Source organism: Argiope bruennichi, chromosome 1 (assembly GCF_947563725.1).
Source record: "Argiope bruennichi chromosome 1, qqArgBrue1.1, whole genome shotgun sequence".
NCBI lineage: Eukaryota > Metazoa > Arthropoda > Arachnida > Araneae > Araneidae > Argiope > Argiope bruennichi.
In genome coordinates, this window is record NC_079151.1 from 56,292,174 (window position 1) to 56,309,541 (window position 17,368).

General features: G+C 29.3%; 1 protein-coding gene across 3 annotated transcripts; it reads left to right on the forward strand.

The window, feature by feature from the left end:
* The first annotated feature begins 123 nt into the window (after positions 1–123).
* LOC129972379 (adenosine kinase-like) lies at positions 124–17,007 on the forward strand. 3 transcript variants are annotated; one of them, XM_056086881.1, is made up of 5 exons: positions 124–262; positions 6,164–6,410; positions 8,811–9,115; positions 13,690–13,840; positions 16,599–17,007. In XM_056086881.1, exons 1-5 carry the CDS (start codon positions 260–262, stop codon positions 16,901–16,903), a joined length of 1,011 nt encoding a protein of 336 aa, XP_055942856.1. In that variant the 5' UTR covers positions 124–259; the 3' UTR covers positions 16,904–17,007. The 3 variants fall into 3 exon arrangements, with proteins under 3 accessions (XP_055942856.1, XP_055943469.1, XP_055943525.1); XM_056087494.1 differs by having other exon boundaries at positions 16,602–17,007; XM_056087550.1 differs by lacking the exon at positions 124–262 and adding an exon at positions 5,013–5,150.
* Positions 17,008–17,368: the final 361 nt, after the last annotated feature.

Here is a 17,368-nt window from a genome sequence, read left to right on the forward strand (position 1 = left end):
TCCGTTTATTTTCATATCGCGGCGTATTTTTTAAAAATAAGTGTCAACGATAATTTGGAACCCCGATAAGCGTTTCATATTTCTTATCTTTAAAAAAAATTATTATCATTAGTAGTGTCGTGTCTTGTTGATAATAAAAATTGGCTTCAAATAAGCAATGGAGGAGTCCAAGATCGGTATTATTGCAATAAAAATTTGAAATTTGGACTTGCACATAGTGCATTGGATCTGTGGACAAATCCGTGGAAATTTTACGAAGATGGTAAATGTATAATAAGTTTTATATTGCTTTCAAATCACGAAACCGAAATATATGTGGTCAATTATTTGTGATTCTTAGGTGTATAGCAAGCAGAAATTTAGCAGGTAGTAGAGTACTTTTTTAATGAGAATCAAATCCGGCGAGTGTGCGGTAAAACGACCAAAAGATTCAGTAAGGGATAACGACGCGTTACTCCTATGCATTGAATACACAAGAGCAAAACACAGTCAAAATGCACACTAAAGCAGCGCTTGCAATAAACAGAAGTACAAACAGCAGATCAATCACAAGATCATACAGTGCTCAGTGGCAACTCATTAATAATCAACGAGAAATTTCGCTTAATTACTCATTTGGACGTACCTCTCTATTCCACTATTTTCTTATTTTCACGACTTACTTTGTTTCTATGTTTCCCATGAAAGGGTATCGAATGTTCTAGAATAAATAATGGAATTCGAGTCTTAACGGAACTACCGCCAAGATTCTCGAATTTCCAGGGTCCTTTACTTTTGTTGCCAAAAACATCTAAACACAAATAAATATCATCTGTGATTCGCTGATATAGAATCCATCAGAGTTATCCAAGTTAGATTTAGAGCTTCCTTAGGTAAGAAAAAGAGTTTTTGTCTAAAATTTCCTCCTTGCAAGAAAATTAACTTAGGAAAATAAGATTACAAATTTGTAGCCCTTTGCATCTCTGCCTTTAATTTGATAAGAGAAAATTTGAGGAGAACTATATATATGGTTGGATTAATCTGAATAAAAAGGAGTAAAGAATAAAAAACAATCAATTAATTTGAATGTAATTTCTTCTTATTTATTTCTTGATAATTTTGTTTTGAGAAGCTAAGGAATAGCAGTATCTGAACTAAAAACTAATTTCTTTTTTTAGATAAAAAAACAAAGATGAAATTAAAATTAATTGAACAAATTAATTAAAATCAAAAGTATTTTACGTCAAATATACTTTTGTATGATAAATTGGGTCATTTTATGTCATCTTTTATTTATTTATTTTGAAATTTTTAAAAAATTATCTATTTATTTGGTGATATTTTAGTGTGTTTCATTTCGTATTTTAAACCTAAATCTCACTTTATTCTTAAATTGATTCGAAAACAACATTTTGACTAACATAGAACATGGTGTTTTTAATATTTATGCCATTTTTGTTTAAATATAGCCAATTACATCACAGGAAAGATAGAAGTATTTAAAAATGAACGCATTTAGAAAATTTTCACCAATGCTTGATTCTAAATTTATTTCTTGGAACAACAAAATACCAAAAGTTTTAGTAAAAGCATACCTTGTACTAAAACTTAATCAGCATAGTAAAATAAATAAAAAAATTATCTTTATTGTAAGCAATGCAAAAAAAAAAAAAAAAAAAACAGAACGGAATATTAATAGAAATGGTATGAAAACATTTGAGTTTCACTTCCACAATCAAATGCATTGTTGTAAACTACGTTTATAATATTTTTGGAAATGTTTAATAATAGAAAAATATTTTATGGCAAAAGACTAATTATATTAAAAAGACATTTTTTAAAAAAAATTTAAGATAAAATAAAAAAATCATTTTTGCATTCGAATAATTTTAAAAATTATCGTGGAAAAACGCCAAAACATTGCTTATTTTTGTAATTAATTAGAATTCGTTTTAAAATTTCCAAAAAAAAAAAAACGCTTCGAGGCGCGATTTTCCTACCCTCCTAAGTATAACGTGCCAAATTTGGTGGCTCTAAGTCATATGCCTGTCCTATAGAATGCCAATATATATACACACACTCGCTTTCATTATCAGTACAGATAAAGATTCATAGAGCACAATAATGCTTACCAAAGAGTCGTTTATTTCAGTTCCACCCAGTATTTTTCTATTGTTGTTTGCTGTTGTACTGTTGTACTCAAAAATGAATTGAAACTAAGAAAATACATAAGCAGATATTACTGAACTAATCTTTATCAAAATAAATAAAGATGTGTGCAGCTCTATACTCATAAGCTGTGTATAAAAAACAGTATATAAGTATCACTGACAGAACTTTTAAAACAATAATATTGACGTGCTTTAAGTAGGTTTTTATGTAAGAAATAAAAATAAGTATAAAATAATATATATCACTCTCGTAGCCGTTGCAATATTATATATTTCAACACTCAAATGTAATAATGATTGTAAGAAAAGTTGCAAGAAATTTATACTTTTATTTTTTATTGCTTTAAATACATAAATTTATTTCACACAAGTTGACACATCATCTGCAAAATTGCGTGATAAGACATGCATTATAAAACTTGCAGGGCAGACTATGAAACCTTAAGCTAGCAAATTTTGTTCGTAATATATCTTGAATAGTAGATGATAACTAGGAAAGGAATTTCAAAATTTCTCAAAGGTTATTTTGGAATATATTTTAAGAATTTCGTTTTCAAATGATTTAAATAATTCATAATACAGGGTGTTTATAAAGTCCCGGACCCATTTTGATGTTTAATAACTCGTAAAATAATAAAGATATAAACAAACTTATGGCATTTATTGATGGAATAACTCATATATTTTCCTTTTCAGGTTTGAATATTTTTACTTTTGTAAATATCGTCTGCACGTGTGGTTATTTTCAGATAATTTCATTTTCCAGTCTAAATATCTGTACTTTTCTAAATATTGTCTGCTTATTAATTGCATTTTTCTCTCTTTTGTTTTTGGCAACTATTGCAATGTTATGTTTACTTTTGATGTGTTTGTTCTATGTAGTACTTTTGTATGTGATGTTTTATTCGAGTGGATATTAAGGAGAATGCGTACACCACAAGAGAAAGCACAGATTTTATGGTGGTTCATAGAAATGAAATCGATAGGGCAAGCACAGAGAAATTTCAGAAGAATTTACCAAAACGATCCTCCATCCAAAAACAGCATCTTGCGGTGGAAAAAGAATTTTCTAGAAATTGGAAGTATCGAAGATAAGAAACGTTCCAGACGTCCTTGCACAAGTGATTTTGATGTTGAGCGTGTCAGAGAGACATTTTTACACAATCCTAGAATATCTGTGAGATCAGCGGCAACAGAATTGGATATGCCAATTTCGACGGTGTACAAGGTTATTAAGAAAAAATTCAGACTGCTTGCATACAAAGTTCAAATTGTTCAAGTTTTGGAACCGAACGATAGGCCTAGGAGGATGGCCTTTGCAACAGATATGCTAAGGAGGACAGAAGATGCTGCTGATTTTCTGAAGAGCATAATGTTCTCCGATGAAGCATCCTTTCATGTTTCTGGCATTGTTAATCGCCATAATGTGCGCAAATGGCTCTGTGGATGCCGACATGCTTGTCGCTACCTGGCGTGAATCTGACTATCGACTTGATATTCTCCGTGCGACGAAGGGGGCACACGTGGAAGTTCATTGACAAGGGTCATGAAACTTTTTGAGTCTATTTAACCATTTATGTTATTAATTTTAATCTATTTTTATTATTTTATGAGTTATTAAACATCAAAATGGGTCCGGGACTTTATAAACACCCTGTATATACTAAAATCGTCATACAATAAAAAAAAAACTTTCATCATTTTTTATAACGATATGCTAATTCAAAAAAAAAAAAAGAATTGAAACTGTTACTGTTATGCCTGTTACGTCACTTCACATACGAATAATGTTGCACGACAGCAGATAAGAATTTATCACAGCAGTGCAAAAAGTTTTGAACCACGTGATAAGAACAGCATGGCTGATGTAAGTATCTGTTAGTAATTTTGTTTTTGTATTTTGTTTTGTAGCTAGACAAAAGACTTCAAAATCTTTATGTTGTTAGATTGATTATATAACTAATAGTAATTAAAGATAATATAGATAATTGTAAAAAATAAATTTTTCAAAATTAACAAAACGGTAAAATGATCTTATTGTATTTCACATAACTTGATGGAATTCATTTGATACTTCGAATGTTTACCGTTGTTACTTTCTTTCGTAAATAGTTTTATCCTTTTAAATATTTTTAAGATTTAAAATAAATTACCCCCCCCCATATTATGCGGGAAAAAAATTATCTGCTTGTTTTTGAATAAATTTGATTGTTGACTTAGTGCCGGTTGTCAAATTTGGGTTTATGTATTCTAAAAATTTTCAAATGCAGTGTTCTACATTTAGATAAACACATTCATTAACATATGGAAACGCTGTTTAAAAGATAATGCGGAAAGAAATTCAAGTTTGTTTTCAACCTTATCGAAATAATTTTTTTACAATATATTTGTTTTAATAAATTTTATTTCAGAATATTATCCCAAAAATAATTCAATGTTCTCTATACATTTTAATCGTATATTAACAAAAAATGATAAGCAAACTAGTTTTTAGAAGCTTAATTTATTAAGCATTTTTAAAATGTGCATTAAGTATGAAAAAAGAAATGGACGCAATTCAGCAGTTTTACTAGGTGTCAAACCCAAGCAGCGTGAATTAAAAATAATTACTTAAATATAAATAGCATAACTTTCAATGCTAAATTTTATTTAAAAAAAAAGAGGAGAAAAGAACTATGTTTACATAAAATATATATATTTTTTACAAATCACTGTTTTATAATTTAAATTATTATTTAATGTTTTAATACTATACCAAGTGTCAAAACGTTTATTATTACTGTTAATATAATTTCCCTTCACTTTAATTTTATTTACAAATCAAAAATGTTTCAAAACGTTCTCACTAGATGGCAGCAGCAGCAGCAGCATGTTTTAAAATATTGCAGTAATCAGCTTCCACGCATTTCGATAGTTCAGAAGGATAATTTTTCAAATGGCGGGAAAGGATAAATGCGCAGGAAACCACTTGCATAAATAAAAATTCTCAGAAAAACTGAGGTAAACCTTTTATTAATGAATATTATTAACTTTATAGAATAATTCGTTTTTACTTCTAATACTTTCCTCAAATGAATTCCCGATGTAAATTAATTTCCTAAACTACTTTTATACTTTTGCCTATCCACTGGCTGAGAGAAAGCTTGTTAAAATATCTTTTTAATTTGGTTATCATCCTCAGTATGGTTACTGAATTACATAAGATGCTATAAATGTTTTTTTTTTAACTAGAAATAGTAAAATACCAATGACTATTATTACATTTACAGAGAAGTGGCATTGGAGTGGGGGGGGGTATATAAGTTAGGAGGAGGGTGGAATTCCTCCATCTCGGTAACCGTTTGCCTCTCCCCTCTCCCCCTACTTTCGACGAGAATATCAAAGTTTCATCCTCAAAAGTCTTCATCTCTTCGCAACAGTTATGGAAAGCAGCCATTAACTAATACGATAATTTGGGAACTATCTTATGGTTAATATATTGTAAACAATCTAAATATCCAAATGATGGTTTAAATCAGCGAGGGTGACAAGTCAATGAGATGCCATATTCTGTAGATTGTTTTTGGTCGACTGATTGAAAATTTAATGTGAGGCATGTAGAACATGTTAAGTCGATAATTTTTACATATCTGACTCTGAAGGGTGTGTGGCGGTTGTTATGGAAGAGGATAGAACCTGGGACATTATGGTTCTCAGCCCAGTAACATGACCACGATACAAAAGCAATTTCTCGGGTAGCGAAGCTGTTAACTGGCTTATAAGCTATTCACCACATGTGTATACTATTGTGAAGTCATCGTATTAATATCATAAAGTATCTTGTCCCAATAATTTAATAACAACTGAAACACAGAATGAACAGTAAAATTTTTTCCTTTTATTTATTCTGATTCTTTCATATATTTTTTTTAAATATGCATATATTTAACTCTTATACTTGAAAATATGAATGTTTAATTCATGAAATAATTCTCTTTCAATCTTTTAATAATATATTTCCTTTCTTCCACCAGAGTGAAGTGTGCCTTGTCTTCATAGGAAGTCCACTTCTGGACATCTACGCTGAAAGGGATGAAACGCTGTTGAAAAAGTTTGGATTGCAGAAGGATGGCTGCTTGAGGGCAGATGAAGGTCATGACCTTCTCTTCCGGGATCTTTTCCTCAGTCCAGATTCCCACCTGTCAGCAGGGGGATCCGCGCTTAATGCTGCTCGGATCGCTAAATGGGCAATGCGACCCAAAGGACAAGTGGCTTTCATAGGTCAGTTACAGTACCATTTAATAAATTGAATCGTGCTTAATTAATTGATGGTGCCAACTGAAATGCTCCGTTAAAGTTCTGATTGATTGGAAAATGAGACGCTTTTGAAAGCTTTAAAAAGAAGTGGACGCTATAAAAGTTTCCCAGTAAAAAAAAACCGTTGTCAATCAATTAATATCAAAGTTCCTATTTCTCTGAGTTTTCCCATTCTTAAAATTTAAGAATTCATGTTGTAAAATTTTCCTTTTGCTCTAATAATATAATACAGCTGTCCTTAATGTTCTATATAATATTCTTTAACTGTAATATTTATTTAAACAGGCACAATACAAAGAAATCCATTCAAACAAAAATTTAATTTATAGGAAAAGACTAGTAGATAAATATGATTTTCTTGCCGTTTGGCCCATTTCTATAACTAATATTGGATCTTAAGTCATTCATATTTTGTTGATTGTTACAACAAAGTTAAAACATGTTAGAACAAAGTAGTTTTGGAACTATAAAAAATCATTTACTTCATATTGCACCATCAACCAAAACATAGAATAGATAACAATTATTTAAGGCTTATTAGAGCATTTAAAATAAAGGATGCAGTTAAATAATGCAAGTAAAGTAATTTTTTATTTCACTTCATAGTTTTGAATAAAATTGAGCATGTGTTCAGGAAAGGTAATTCTTAACGTTGATAGATTTTATCAGAACTTGGATTTTTTACAATTTTGGTGTAAAAATCCCACACCATTTTTTATTCACCTGAAACCCCCTTTTTTTAATTTTCGAGTTATCGCTTCCACATACGAAAGGAAAAAAAGACAGTCAGTCACAGATATATAATTTTTAAAGTGTATTTACTGAATTGAGGTGTCCCAAATTATTTATTAGATTCTCGAAGAATTTTTTTAAATAAAATTTCTCTCTCTCTCTCTCTTTCTCTCTCTTTTTTTTTCTTTTCTTTTTTACAGCTTATATGAAAAGTACTAAAATGGACAACTGAAACAATCACCATGACAATGAAAACATTTAAACAAATATTGACAAAAGTTTTACTTTGCAAGAATTTTTTCATTTGACGAATGAATACCTCTAGAACTGCAGATGATATCAACATCACTCGTTTAAATTGATCAATAATTACAAGGTAGTCGCTAAAAACATTAAAATACCATGAATAATGAAATTAAGAGTTTGTGCTTTGAACATGATGATAAAAATTTTTCTTTGACTAATAGAAATGCAGTCATTACTTTATATTTGAAATATTTTCATGTTTAAAATAATCATAGGATGATCATTAATAAACAATTATTTATATTTCTGATACTAAATCTCTTGGTTTGTTAGTTCAGTGTCATTAACTGATTGTTAATCAGCAAATTAAGCAAAGTTCAGTTCGAAGTTAAGTATCCATCGCACTCACAAGACACAACGTATTTCTCAGTTCCAAATTAAGAATTTGCATTTGTCAAAGTCAAGCATTTATGACAGATTTCAACGACAAAGAATTTGATCATTTTTTAACTTTATTTTCCCAAATTCTTTTTTTAGTATGAAATTTTTTTCAATAACTAATAAATTTGTGAGAGTAACTAATAACTTTAAACCCGTCGGAATCAAGAGGTACTACATCTGCCAATGTATACATGATTATCTAAAAATACGACACATTAGACAAATGAAATTTGATATGTAAATTTCAGTCAAATTTTCGGAGAGATTAATTTAAAATAGCAATTTTAGATTTGTACCACATTTTTGGACTAAGCCCAAAAGCAGCTTAATGGTGCATTCTCCCATGTACACAAATATATGTTAACCCTTTCTAGGGCCGTGGGAAGTATGCTTCCCACCAAATTTATCAATCTTTGTATGAATTTATGTAGGTTGGCATAAGTTCTGACAAATTTTTTTAGAAAGACAGAAACTTAGATGCTTAGAAACTTAGATGCTTAGAAACTTAGTTCTTTATTTCACACAAAATGATGTGTCTTGATTTGTTACTTAATTATCAATTAATTTTATCTAATAAGCTAAATGAATCCCTTTTCTTATTCTAATTTCAAGCCTAAAATATTTTAATATAATATGACTAGAAAAAAATGCTCTTTTAAAGGGTTAACACGATTAATTCGAAAGTTCTATCAGTAAATAAATAAAATTTTATAAATGTTCTTAATATTAATTATGTAAATATCAAAGAGATAATGAGTAATATGCGCATAAGATTCCCTTTACTGTATTTCGAAGTTAAAAATAAAACGCTTCGTATTTTGTAAATATAGAGGAAGAAGTTAGATCCTCACACTAGCTTTGAGGATCTAATTGTGTGACTTTATGCTTTATGTTGCATTGCATTATTTTAATGACATAAAACACTGGCAAATCTTTTAAACATAGGTTGCGTTGGATGTGATGAATATGGAGAATGGTTGAGGGACCAACTCATGTCGGAAGACGTCATTCCTCTTTTTGTAAAAGAGCCCAAAGCGAAAACAGGTGTGTGTGCATGCTTGACATTCGATGGAATGCGTTCCATGTGCACAAGGCATGGGGCTTCAGCAAAGTTCTCCAAAGAACATTTATATCTGGAACATATCTATAGTAAAGTGAAGACAGCGCATTGCATTTTTATCGTTGGGTATTTCGTTGGTCACTCTCCTGATGTAGTTCTAGATTTAGCAGAAAATTGTTCGCCATCTCAGGTAAGTAATAAATTTTGTGCAATCGATAAGTCAAGAGATTAATTTAATGTATCATAAAGTCTGACAATGCTGTAGATGATCATGTGGATAAAAAAAATTTATTTGTAAAATCGAGCAGCTTAATTACAATTTCTTTTTAATGAACAACATTTTAGAAAAGAATTCTCAAGAAATGTATTAAATCTTTGTCAGAAATTCGAACACTTTTTCCACATTTGATCGATAATTATCAAATGTTTCAATGAAGCAGTTGGTATGACGTGGAGTATGAATATATTTATGGCTTCCTATTTAGAGTTGTATGCTTATTGTAATGTTGCTTTCAAAATAAATTATCTATATTAGCTGCTTTTGCCGATCAGTTAATTCCGCAAAATTAATCATTGCTATATATTTTAATTTAAACTTCGTCTTCTTGGATTTCTTAGCAAAATAATTTCAAATTCCAAATTTTATTAGACACACATGTTACACTATTTTAGAAGTCTTGAACTGTTCGGTTTATGGTATCATGCATTTCTCTAATTTTTTTTTTTTTTTTTTATTTTTTGTCTATATCATAATATACCAATTATATCGCAGGAAAGAATAGCAGTATTTTACAATGAGCGCATTTAAAAAATTTTTCACTGTTACTTAGTTCTGAAGTTAACTTTAATTATAAATACCATAAAATTTCAAAAATTTTATTAAAATCATACCTTATCTCTACTAATAATAAAACTGAATATGTGTAAGTGGATTGGCGCTCTACAGGTCAGACCGTTTGATCCAGAACCTTCAAACTTGGCACACAAATACTTTGAAAGGTGTTAATTTTTGGAGTAATTTTCTAATTTTAATTCATTAAAAACTAAGCGAAATTTTTGCATATTCCACGATAAATTAAAAAAAAATATTACCGCACGAAATGGTTTTTACATCATATTAAAATTCCCAAAATTATCTTTTCAATGATTCCCAATTTTTCTGACTTTAATTTTATTTTCAGTTTTTAATAAATTTTAAAAAATATTTTAAGCATATTGTACATTATTCTACATTATTGTACAAAAATATTTTGAGCATATTGTACATTATTCTACAAAAATATTTTAAGCATATTGTACATTATTGTACAAAAATATTTTGAGCATATTGTACATTATTCTACATTATTGTACAAAAATATTTTAAGCATATTGTACATTATTCGACATTATTGTACAAAAATGTTTTAAGCATAATGATATGCATCATTATTCAGCGCCATATTCTTTCTCTAGCATATTGCTTCAGGAAATCCAATCGAATCCAATTAATTGCTGTGAAGGAAACCCAAATATTTTGCCTCATTACTTCTAATATTTCATCCTGATTTTTTTTTTATTATTGTTGACGATCAAGCTATGAAACTTTGTCTTATTTTTTTCAAATGGATTTCTATTTGAAGACTGCAAATAAGCAAAAAGTAAGTTTTGACGATGAAAGATTTTTCTAAAAATAAAATTCTCATATTTTTAAATACTCATGTTATTGCTTGTTTAGCTTGACGTTTGTTTTCTCACCACAGTGCGCAGGTTTTTTTCATTGAATCATAGAAATTTTAATACAATAATACTCTGATATATTATGTAAATCATGAAGTATATCTATAATATATTCAAAATTTCAAACTTGAATAAGTTTATATTTTTGCTCTTACATTTTTGGCGAGCATGCTTCGATTCAACAAGCCGTATAACTGGAATAGTGTGGTTTAATCAACCAATCCCCTTTTTAAAACTTTACTTCAAATTGTTGGTGAAAATGAATAGAAAATTAAAGAAGGGTACATCATAATGAACATAATTGTTGAAGTTTAGTTTAGTGTAGTTATATTAACATCCCGTTGTAAAGCAACACTAGGGCTATTTTGGGACGGACCTCGTAATTTTGAACCGCGGTCAGATGACGAGGACGACACCTGAGCTGGCACCCCCCTCTCCACGCCACTCCACGCCACTCCACATCACATAATTGTTGAAGTGTTCTCAAATAGTATGTATTTCTTCTATTCCAACATTTTAAAAATAACCTGCTATGAAATTTATTACTAAGTTATCTATGCAAAAATCAATTAAAATTTTAGGTTAACTAATACTTTCGGCGAACCGGTGGGTCCCCAAAGGCGGCAAGTGCTGAAATAAGAAAATAAACGGAATCTTCGAACCCTGATCATCAACAATGGGAAAAAAACAGTTTTAAATATGAGTAGCAACTATGATACGATTTTAGATTCACTTCAACAATGAAATATATTATTGTTATTACACTTAAAATATTTTTTGAAAAATTATTTTAAAAAATTGAAAAACGTAATAAGGGAGAAAAGCTGATATCATTGAAAAGATAATTTGTTTTTTAATTTTAAGATGATGTAAAAATTACCTTTGCTTTGTAATACTTTCAAAAATTATCATTTAGTATATTAACAATTATAGTAATATAACTAAATAATTATTATTTAGAATTTTAATTAATTAAAATTCCAAATAAAATTTTCAGAAAGCAATCGCTCTGAGGTACATTCCTCAAAAATGCACGTGTGCGAAATTTGATATTTCAAGGTCAAACGGCTTAACCTGTAGAGCGCCAACGCATATATGCAATCTCAAAGAGAGACGTATGCACATACTTCTTTATTATCAGTAGGAAAGATAGAGAGAAATAAGAAGGAATATATCATAAATCACTTTTGTCACCTCAGTCATTCAGAAAAGATTACTTATTAAATCACGTTTAATCAGGACTTTTTGCTGTCTAACATTTCTAAAACCTTCAATAATTCACATTGGTCAGGACCAATTTGTTGATCATTTGGCTATGTGCGTTTCCGAAAACACACGTATCTTTTTCAATGCATGATTGTGGCTCTCTGCTCATTGGTAAATAAATAAAGTGAAAAGAAAAAAAATTGTAACGATATTTCAAGTAAATTGTTTGTACATTTCATTCCTTTGGCTCTAAATCCTTTCATTTAACGACAACAATCAATTGATTCTCGAAATCGCAAATTAAGAAAAGCATGATCATTGATATTTAGTTGCGCGAAAATTAGTTCCTTTTAATATTTCAACACATTTTTCACCGAATCAACATGCTAATGATTTATTGTATGTTAATTTCTTTGTTTAGTAACTTTGAGAAAATGGGTATCTTTTTATTTTATTTATTTATTTGGCTCATGGCTTTGCGGAAGTTACTGAGTTTCATAACTCGTATTTCTGGCTTTTGGCTCTATAATTACCTTTGGGATAATTATAATTCTAAAAATGAGGGAGGGACTTAAAAGTAGTGTGCTGACCCTTACACTAGACGAATACAATTAATGCAACATGCTACTTTTTAATCAACTTATTACTTTACAACATGCTATTTCCTCTTAGCGAGTAGAATAATTTAAATTCCATTGTCTAATTGTGAATGCTTTGCAACATTCGGCCAATTATCGCAGTGATATTTTAACATTAATCATGTATATACTTTATGTATATTGATATTATGTATATGTATATCATGTATATTGATCATAATTATTCATAATGCATACAGATTCTGTGCCGGCTTCCTGGCATAGGGGTAGCACGTCTTCCACATGATTTGGGCGTCCTGGATTCGAGTCCCGGTTCGGGCATGGGTGTTCTTCATCTGTTCTATCTTTGAGATTTATAAATGAGCCCCCCTCTCTTGTAAAAAGGGGTTGTGCAAGCGAATGTGATGCGTGAGTAGCTAAGACGTACTCTTGGCCCTAGTTGGCGCTACTAAAACAAGAGACGCTCCCTTGGCTTAAAATCGCTTACTTAGCGAGCTTGTCCATGGCAAGTGCCATTATAAACAGCAACTACGGATTGTGTCTTTACAATCAATTAGTGTGACAGACATAATTGATCTTAAATGCATGTGGAAGATACAGCCAGAATATTCTGTTACATCATTTTTCAGCCATAAAAAAACATTTTTTATAACATATGTATTGATGGAGATTATAAATTCGTATATTTTCATATTCAAATATTCTTCTATTATTTATAATATCATGTTTTCATTTATTCAAATATTTTTAAAAACTCAAAATGGGGTGTGAAAAGTTGTGAAAATTCATAACTTGTTTTCTATCTTAAATATTTCCGCTACTTCAAAAATGGGAAAGAAATAAGAAATTAATTATTACTCGCCAGCAAAACTTCAGCGAATAATAATTAAACAAGAAATCCAGAAATCAAAATTATTTTTTGAATATTGATTTAATAATACTTGCAAATCCGAAAGAATAATGCTTTTTGAGAATTTTCATGATGCCTTTGTGCTTCCATGTTTCTTCAGTAGTAAATATGTCATTTCCATCTGTTTAAAAACCTGTGATATATAAATTTTTAATATACATTTATATATAATCTTGCTTGTTTCTGTGTGCATTATTTTATTAATATCTTTTCGATATTAATAAAATAATATTAATAGTTCGACAATAGTGTCGATTTTTTAGATATTATATATAATTTTTACTGCATTCATACTCTTGAGATATTTCCCCAATTTCTTTTCCGTGGTAGGTCTTCTCTCTAAGCCTGTCTGCTGAGTATATTTGCCGAGAATACTCCGAGGCCCTGACGAAGGTGATGCCTCGGGTGGACGTTCTCTTCGGCAACGAGGTCGAGGTGAAGGCCTTCGCAACAGCCTTGTGTGGGGACCGCAATATCGAAGGTGAGTCACAGGACAGAAACCGCAGGTGCGAAACAGACATCCTGTTAGTTTTTCCCGAGTTGAAAACGATTATTTCGTACAGTTTATTTTGAAAATAAAAGAAATAATGGATTTCATACTAATAAGAAAATAACTAATAAGAATAAAATAATGAGATAATATGAAAAATGAGAAATGAGCTTATAAATAATAGTTTCGAACAAAATAATGATAAATTAACGTTCTATATAAACAAATTAACAAATGATTAATCCGTGCTATTTATTTTAGGAGAAAGATGAATTTTATATGAATGAGACAATAATTTATAAAATTAAATTCACAGAACAATTTAAATAATGAGGAATAAGTTTATCTTAATACAAATAGAAGTTATTGTGATAATACATATATGCATGTATACCACATCTTCTTTTAAATAAATGTAGAAGATTCAATTAAATTTGGTACACATATTAAATAAAACATATAAAAAATACTATCAAGTTTATGAGCCACAAAAATAAATTAAATATTCAATAAATTAGAAATTAACAAATTTTTTTATTTTTTTTAATACCGAGAATTATTTTATCATTGTTTTCTTAAATTTCTCTTTTATTTCGATACAACTTTTGGCAATGCTCGTTGTGATTCAACGAGGCTTAAAAGTAAACTAAGTCAATCACTCAAATGAAAATAACCTTTTTTTTTTATATTCCAACATTTTTTTAACAAAATTTCCATTATTAATATAAAGAATGGTTAGAGAAAAAAGTAGCTATAGATTGTTTTTAAATGTCATATGGTTCAATTAATATTTTTATTTTAAATGAAAAAAAAAAAACATTTCAAGCAAAAGAGGATTTTTTATATTTTTTTATTTACTTTTATATTTTATATAAAAGTAGTTTCAATTTAAAAATATCATGCATGAAAATGTCTTAATTCTGAGCAACGTCGAGTATATCAACTAGTAAGTAATATCTGAAGAAAATTTTTAATTGACAAATTCAATTTGATGAAGAACTAAATGATAAATTATTAACCTCAGAATTAATTAATTAATTAATTATTAACCTCAGAAAGCATCAGAAAAATAATGTATTCATTCTAAAAATTTGACTTTTTCGTAACAGTCGGATTAGATAATGATCGGAGACATTCTATCCTATATAGCTCATAATTGATTTCGGCTTATCTTTCCTTTCTCATATCCAAAGTATCCAGCGAGAAAATATAGTTATTGTCAAAGTATTTGATAAATTCACGTTTAGACCTCCCTAAATTCAAAAGAATCATTTTTTAGAATTATGTATTTATCCATTTGTAAGTACGTGAATCTCAAAAGTAGAATCAGTTTGACGAATGAAATTTAATATGTAATCTTTTATAGATATATATATATCTTATATAACAATGAAGGATTTGTGTAAAATTTGTACGAAATCTCTAAGCCTGCTCGTCCATTCGTGTTCATGTTATCTAGGGCATTCTATTTTATTAGAACTATTGGGATCAAATCTATAAACAAGATAACTGTCTGTTGATTTATTTATTCATGCAAATATCACCACGATAATCTGTCTTATAACCTTATCTTATCATTGTTTCATTATCTAATCTTAACATCAAAATCGTAGATAAGATTTTTCAGATTATAGTCCGTTCCTCGTCAAGAGGTCAAGTAGAGAGATAATCAAATTCAGTTATTACACACTGAATCTACGCATGAAACATGTCATATCAGGTTACGAAAATATATATTACTAACTCTCTTTGATTTACAATAGCTCCGTTTTATTCAGATTTTCTCTTGCGAAATAATATTCATGAGAAAGTGATTGCAAAGAAGGAAACAATGATGTCCTAAAAGAAATAATTAATTCAATTTACATTTGGGTACATTTTACTAAGACACAAGTACAATGAGCATATTTTTAAAATTTGATAATCTCTGTTAATTAAATGAAGAATTTATGCAAGAGGTCAATGTTTCTAATTAAAGCATTTTCTTATGAGCTACAAGATTTGCTAAATATGCTGTTATCCAGTTAATAATATATCTAATCTGAATGTCACAGATTCACTAAAGAATGTGGTTGTAGAATATTTCATGCACATTGCCAAAATGCTTAAGAAATAAAATAAAAAAATGTGTTGTACACTTTAGATATAAATAGATAGTAGCATTAAAAGTTTTGTTCTCTTCCAGTGGAGTCTTCATATCAATAATCTTCACGAACACTCTAATCAAAACTAATCACTAAAATAAGATTGAAACTAATAGAATCCACTAAAAAAAGAGAAAAATGTAATGTCAAATATTAAAAATGGCTGAAAGAAAAATATTAGCAATAAACTCCAACTGAAGTAAAAATATTATGAATCAGCGTTAATATACAAAAATAAAAAGTACAGACCTCGGCTCATTGACTTTTGTTACAATCCAGTATAAAAAAAGCAACATAAATATATTGTGAAGTTTAGACTCCAGAATTTATTTTTATTTTTGCTTAGATTTATTTCAATAATGATCAATCAATTTAAGCACTTAAAAAAATCTGTCTGAGTTGTTTGACACCAAAACAGAAGTTGGGATTTATGCATCCGATAATGTCGAGTGCCAAAAAGGCGGAATATATTTAACTCCACTTGGTGTTACAAACAGCCTTTTTTGATACAATTTAATTCCGACATATCCTATAAGCAAAACATTTCTTTCCAATTAATATAAAACTGCTTTTGAATATAATTGTAACTTTTCATTCTCTTCTAGCAGTTGAAGAAGCTATCCGAGTCATAAAGCAGCTACCGAGGTCCAGAACTCTTCAGCCTCGTATTATCATAGTCACACGAGGTTCAGAACCAGTTTTTGTGGATGATGGTAACGATAATCTTCGTGTCTTCGATGTGCCAAAGGATGTGCCAGTTGTGGACAGTGTTGGATGTGGAGATGCACTGGCAGGAGCGTTTCTGGCCAGTTATGTGGTTAACCGAGGCATAGACTCGTCTGTAAAAGTTGGTATTGACGCCGCTGCGAAGATTGCTCAAGTGCACGGTTGCAATCCACTAGCTATTTAGAAAACAGCCTTTTTTATATATTAGCAATTGATAAGCAAAACATTTGGTTTAAATTAAAAATTTTTGGTGCAAACATGCTTTTAATAATAAAGCTTACTTTGATATTTCTTTTTCTTCCTTTTATTTGTTTTTACATAAATGCTAAAGCTAATTTTACTTTTTTTTTTAATTTGCAAACGAATAAGGCTGTTAATAAAAGATTTTTTTTGCATCTTTTCTTTTTATTTCTAATTTATTTCCTGGGAGGAATTTATTTTATATACAAAAGAAAAATATCAAATTTAATATTTATGATGATTTAAAAAAAAAATTTTTGGAAATCCTTTCGCATTTCCTTAAGGAGCAAAAGGAGGGAGGAGAAATTGAAAATGAAAAAAAAATCTTAAATGAAATTTAATGTTATTTTATTTTACTTAACTTTGAATTAAAAATATAAATTCAGACAATGAAACAAATTATACTTTT

Excerpts from the sequence above, each read along its gene's own strand:
- LOC129972379 (XM_056086881.1), top strand. Across the intron at positions 6,411-8,810 it reads AGGACAAGTGGCTTTCATAG|GTTGCGTTGGATGTGATGAA; the intron begins GTCAGTTACAGT and ends TTTTAAACATAG. Across the intron at positions 9,116-13,689 it reads AAAATTGTTCGCCATCTCAG|GTCTTCTCTCTAAGCCTGTC; the intron begins GTAAGTAATAAA and ends TTTCCGTGGTAG.